Source organism: Corylus avellana, chromosome ca3 (genome assembly GCF_901000735.1).
Source record: "Corylus avellana chromosome ca3, CavTom2PMs-1.0".
In the NCBI taxonomy this organism is placed as follows: Eukaryota; Viridiplantae; Streptophyta; class Magnoliopsida; order Fagales; family Betulaceae; genus Corylus; species Corylus avellana.
In genome coordinates, this window is record NC_081543.1 from 26,241,492 (window position 1) to 26,247,491 (window position 6,000).

Consider the following 6,000-nt stretch of genomic DNA (forward strand, 5'->3'; position numbering starts at 1 on the left):
CCATCTTTAATACAATGAATATGCTCTTGCATTACTAGGTCAAATTTTGTAATCATTTCAATTAGACTTAAAAAATTTCCATTATTTTCTTGGTAAATCTTTTTATTTTGTCCTCTAAATGCCAAATTATTCTTACCAAGATTCTTTACTACATCAATAATTCTCAACAATACTCTTTTCCAATGATCTTTCTCTTTGTTAATTTGTTATTGGACATTTTTATCAATTGTTTTATTTTTTAACAATCTCATTTCTAAATCAATCCAGTCATTCATGTTAGTAATATGTTTATTGGTTGTTTCATGACTTTTTAGTTTAGCACTAAGATTTTTCCAGTCATTTGTTCCTTCCTTAGCTAGTTGCATTCTATTAGGTTTTGAATCAAACAACTTGCAACAAAAACAAAATACTCTATCTACATCTTCTGAATAGACTAGCCATTTTCTATTATGTTGCTCCCCATTTGATAATTTTCGTATATAATATGTACTAGAAAACTGCCTAGAGTTCTCATCTTTAGGAAAATCTATAGTATTGTATCTTATCGGACCATTTTTTACTAACAAATCCCTTAATTTTGCATCAATATTTTTCCATTGGCTTGGGTCATAAATATTTGTAACAATAGAGTTAGAGACATCAATAATATTTTCATTATCTTCTAATTCTTTTTGATGAATTTCTTGTTCATTTATGAGTTTTTCACCTAAATTATCCTCAATATTTTGTTTATTGCTATTTTGCTAATAACAAATTTATTTAGAGCTCATCTTTGAGATTCAATCAATTTGTCTACTTTTCTCTCTCTCTCTCTCTCTCTCTCTCTCATTTTATTTATTTATTTATTTAATTTTTTCATATCCAAATGCATATTTTTCAGTAGATATGTTTAATTAAAAATACTAACAAATTAAACAAACACGATTTATCAAAAAAAAAAAAATCATGACTATAATAAAATAAAGCACAAAAATATAACAATAAAACCTGATTTGGCAAAGGAATTATGAAGCAGTTCTTGGAGACAGGACAGGAGACTCGGAGAGGAAGAGAAAATTAGCACTTAGCAGATGAGATAGGCAGAGAAGAGAAATTCAGAAAAGGGGAAGCAAAGAGGAGAGGTAGAGTGACAGATAAAGAGGCTCTGGTATTTAAAATGCCAATGGTATCCAGCATTACACTCTATGAAGTCTATGTTTTTGGCTGTTGCATTTCCCTACATAATAAATAGGAAATAAATCAATAATATTTTATTTGTAACAATGAGAATTTCTCACCAAAAACAAAAAAATGCCAGAAAGATCATGTTGATGGCGTGTAGGTGTGTAAGGCTTTAAACGGTTTATATTTTTTTAATTTTTTTCTTGAATTATTTTTAGAATTAATGATGGGCTTATTAATTGAGGCCTTAAATTTTGATGAAATTTTTTTTTGGGCCTTACTAAAAAAAAATTTGGGCCTTCGATTTATTTTTGGTCCAAAATTATTATTATTATTTTTTTTCTAAAATTTTTTTTTTGGCCTTATTAAATTGAGGGCCTAACTCGCCTAGGGCTTGAGCCGGCCTTGCATATAATTAATCTAAATCCTTATTTAACCGAACCATATTGAAGCAGGTTTCTATTGACTCCAAACTTCAAAACAATGAGACACATGTAGCTTCGTTAGGTTTATGAGCAATCATGCGCAAAATAGTAAGAATTTCATTTTATCAACTTAATATAGAATTTGATGTGGCAAAAAAAGTTAAAAGAGACTTGGCTCAACGTCATAGCAAAGAACCTTAAAGACATGCTTTAGTTGAAATGTGCATTGACCTTCTATACTCGCATTTCTGTACTCTATTTCTGTACTAAAAAATACAGTACAGAAATGGCAAAAAAGGAGTGCAGCAGATACTGCAACTTAAACAAATCAACTAATGCGCCTCTTCTATACTCGCATTGACCTTCTATATTGTACATTAAACGCCTCATGAAGTACACAAATAGTAATGACGAATTTGCAACAAAGAATTTACAACTGTATAGAAAGTTGACTAAGAGATCTCAAAGTAACATTGGAAAAGAGAATCCATACATTGCTGCAGCATAACAAGATCTCAGGCAAGGTTTTGGGCACCCCATCCATGTTGCATATAGTTTTCTTTTGAAGTTGCTTGACAATCCAAATTAAAGAACATTAATCTCAAACTGTTGACCCTCTGTTTACCAAAGAATATAGTAGATGGAGATAATACAAGTTCCCTTAACTATCCTAAGTATTTCATATTCTCCTCTCCTAAAATAAGTAATACCCCAAGATACTTTTCAAAGTTGTAATATTCTCAAATCACCTCAAATCTTGCCAGACAAAAATCAAATCTTCAAAATTCCTAATTCTATTAGAACCATGTCTTGTATTTATCTATGATATAAAATACAACCTTATTATGGTCCGCATGAGTCTCCCTTAGACCACCTTGATGATAGCGAGCAACAAGACATTGCTCAGCTTTTGGGCATGTATGACGGATATCGACTGGTATTTCCAGGTGATATGGAAGGGTAGATCCCTCTCCATAATCCATACGGTCGGGCAGGCATGGCCCAGATGGGGTATTTACCAGCCAGCCAGTTTGGACAGAGTTCTCAAGGACACGTGGAGCAGCTAGACAGCCACCATAGTGTAGGTACGGCCGAAAGTTTTTTGGAAATATTGCAAGTTTTTTTTGTAGTTTTTAACTATATTGGTGCGATATCAATTATATTATTTAACTACAACTACAACTTCATAGAATTCTAAATATTCTAAAAAACATACAACGCAGGTCCCAAAGACAGTAAGACACAGGCCGATGAAGACATGATTGGTGGGACACAGGACATGGCTGACCCGCAGCCCACCGGCCTTGCTCCCGATGACCAGTTACGCCCTCGGCAGGTCCAGACCATAAGTAAGTGTATATGTTCGAATGTCGTGTATATATGTCTTAATTTAGTTGTAATTAGTATTGAATTCGACATAACTTACATCAGTAATTTTTTAATCTGTTAGGTACCGATTCAGATGGAAACACCATTATTGAGGTGTTTACCATCCTTGACTCGCACAGGTTGCCGGGAGTCCCCGCCAGCAAATGGATCATACTGGAGTACAATGCAGCATGCCAGCCCGTCGGCTTTAGCTCCATGAGGTTTAAACGGATGGCTGGAGACGTAATAAGGAGCGAAAATTATGTCCGAATACCGGCCAATTGGACGAAGGTACCGCAGCGTACCAAGGAGGATATTTGGGACGCCTTGATGGTATGTGTTGCATATTATGTAAAACACTTATAATGTATATATGAATGAATACGCTCTAAGTTGCACACATATATTATAGGTTTTTTTAATTTAACAAGTTTGAACATGTGCGAGCATACTTTTTCGTCCCGCCAGAATTCAATTTGCAAGCCATAAAGAATGAAGCATTCAGGGATATGGGATCAAAGCTGCAGACTTGGAGGCACGAGCTTAAAAAAGTTTGTGGCATTACGGAGGAAGATACTCCGAATACTGTACGGGCAAGAGTGGGGGAACAAACACTCTCTGAGTACAATGCCGAAGACATGGAGATCTTATTGGAGAGATGGTGTACTCGGGAGAATAAGGTAGGTTATGAGTTAAACTATTCATTTTGTGTAGTGTCATTAAGTGGTTTTATTAACATATATATGTCATGTAAAACCAAATTGCCTCTTTATTGTGTAGTGTCACGAATAAAGAGTACTAAAACCAAATTTCCTTAGATTATTAACATATCAATAATGGTAACTGTGTAGGACTATGCGGCAAAAATGAAGAGCTTGCGAGCAAAAAATAATACGCCCCATTGCACCGGATCGAAGAGCTATGCCAGGGCGACACATGAGGAGGTAAGTGTGTAATTTACCATGTAAACAACAAATCATTTGATATATTTAAAAATATATGTATGTCCTATTTTTTCGGCAGGCCATATGTCTGGGCACTTATCCTACTCGTGCACAGAGTTACATCACCACGCACACGAAGACGGACGGTACATATCCGAATGATATAGTGAAGGAGAGATGTGTATGCTACTGACATTTCATATGTTGTTTTGTTTATATATTTGATAAATTATTTGCAATTAACAGTTGTATGACTCACTGACCCAATAATTAATGTAACATACAGGAAATGATGAGGGAGCTTATACCCACCAACCCTGCAGCGTCGTCTAGCGTCACAGAGGGAACGGTCAAGCGGGCGCCAAACGACGCGTATGCACAGGCGCATGGAAATAAGCCTGAGTACGCCGGTAGGGTTCGGCAGGCTGGATCGAATATTCTGCCTGTGCGGGGGTCCATATGCTCATACTATACACCGTCACAAGCACGGTCAGAAAACACCAGGCACTCCATGATATCACAAGAAACGCTTGACGGAGCTCTTGAGGCGGAGAGGGCCAAGCACAAGGAAGAGATAGATGCATTGGTGGCCGTGAACAATGCACGTCAGGCAACGTTTGACGCCCGTTTGCGCCAGATCGAGGAAATTGTGCGGTTCAGCTCCGCACCAGACAGAGATTCCCCACCCATTGCGGTGGTGCCATCGTCGATCGATAGTGGAGCAGGTAATGACATTTTTTAATGGTCGATGTGTTTTTAGAACTTTACCTATACATATGTGAACTTCTAAATTTAGAGTTTGGATATGTTGTAGTCATTCTCTTAATTAATGATGTAAATCCTGTTGAATTTGGTTTATATATCATAGTTGGTTTGGTGGTGAATGTAGGTATGAGCTTTGCATTTGAAGTGTTTATTGGTATTATGAGATCGATGGACCACTATGCCACCTTGTAGAACATTAACAATCTAGTGTATGTGATTGTGTGAGAGTATGAAACGATCAAGTATTTACTAGGTGAATATCATAATTTTAAGTAGTTAATATAACATGATTTGAATATATGTAAAGTCCTATGTGTTAATATCCTCAACAAATAAACACTATGTTAATATCTCACATAATTGCCATGGCAAAAATGAAGCGCATCTACTCATGTCTATAAATTTAACAAAAGCATTGATTGCTCTGTGGAATAAATTTTTGTTTTTTTTTTATATGCATTTTTTGCTAATTAACTTCATCATCGTTTTACCCATATTTGTTATATCATTTACTGTGTTAGACTCAACAACTGAGTTGGGTGAATATTCGGACATTTTTTCTTTTAGTTTACATAGTGTGAATATTTGGTGATTGTTTGTTATTATCATTTGTAGGTGATGGACATCATGGAGAGGATGCTATGAATGTCAATAATTCGCATTGAATGTCTGGTTCGCCATTCATACTTGTATTAAAGTTACTTTGTCGATGTAATTGTAGTTATGATAGTTTTTTGTGATGATAATAGATATAGTTAAATTGGTGTATATTATGTTATTTGTAGTTGGTTATTCGCACTTGGTATATATGTTATTTTTTGTGTCTTGATGTTAATGGATATATGACTTATGTTATTTGTATAAATTGATGGAAAAATAGCTAGAATTATTTGCAATGATTGATGGATAAATTGTATATCATGTTAATTGTGATCCAAAATTCGGGTATAGTCCCGAAAAAATTAAAAAAAATATATGGGGGGGGCGGGAAATTTTTTTTTAAAACTAACCATAATTTCTGACGTGTCACAAGATTGACACATCAAAAAAATTTCTGACGTGTCAGAATATTGACATGTTAGAAAAAATTTTGACACGTCAAAAAAAATTATGAGGGTCATTTTTGGCACGTCATAATTTTCTGACATGCCAGAAAATGACACGTCAAAAAATAATTTCTAACGTGTTAAAATCTAACACGTCAGAAATTTTCCATTTCTGACACACATAATTTCAACGCGTGAAACATGTCAGAAAGGCCCCGTCATGAGCGTTTTTTGATGTGTCAGACTATCTAACGCGTCAGAAAACGTTCATCAGAAAATTATTAATTTTTT

General features: G+C 35.0%; 1 protein-coding gene across 1 annotated transcript; it reads left to right on the top strand.

Moving 5' to 3' along the window:
• Positions 1 to 2,583: 2,583 nt before the first annotated feature.
• LOC132174328 (uncharacterized) lies at positions 2,584 to 5,328 on the top strand. Its single transcript, XM_059586001.1, has 8 exons — positions 2,584 to 2,671; positions 2,810 to 2,935; positions 3,037 to 3,287; positions 3,386 to 3,634; positions 3,806 to 3,898; positions 3,978 to 4,079; positions 4,185 to 4,623; positions 5,279 to 5,328. Exons 1-8 carry the CDS (start codon positions 2,584 to 2,586, stop codon positions 5,326 to 5,328), a joined length of 1,398 nt encoding a protein of 465 aa, XP_059441984.1.
• Positions 5,329 to 6,000: the final 672 nt, after the last annotated feature.

What these genes read in the sequence shown, in the direction of transcription:
- LOC132174328 (XM_059586001.1), top strand. Translation starts at nt 2,584, where the DNA reads ATGGCCCAGATGGGGTATTTACCAGCCAGCCAGTTTGGACAGAGTTCT. An exon ending in AGACAGCCACCATAGTGTAG is followed by an intron (nt 2,672 to 2,809) that starts GTACGGCCGAAA and finishes CATACAACGCAG; the next exon opens with GTCCCAAAGACAGTAAGACA. An exon ending in GGTGTACTCGGGAGAATAAG is followed by an intron (nt 3,635 to 3,805) that starts GTAGGTTATGAG and finishes GTAACTGTGTAG; the next exon opens with GACTATGCGGCAAAAATGAA.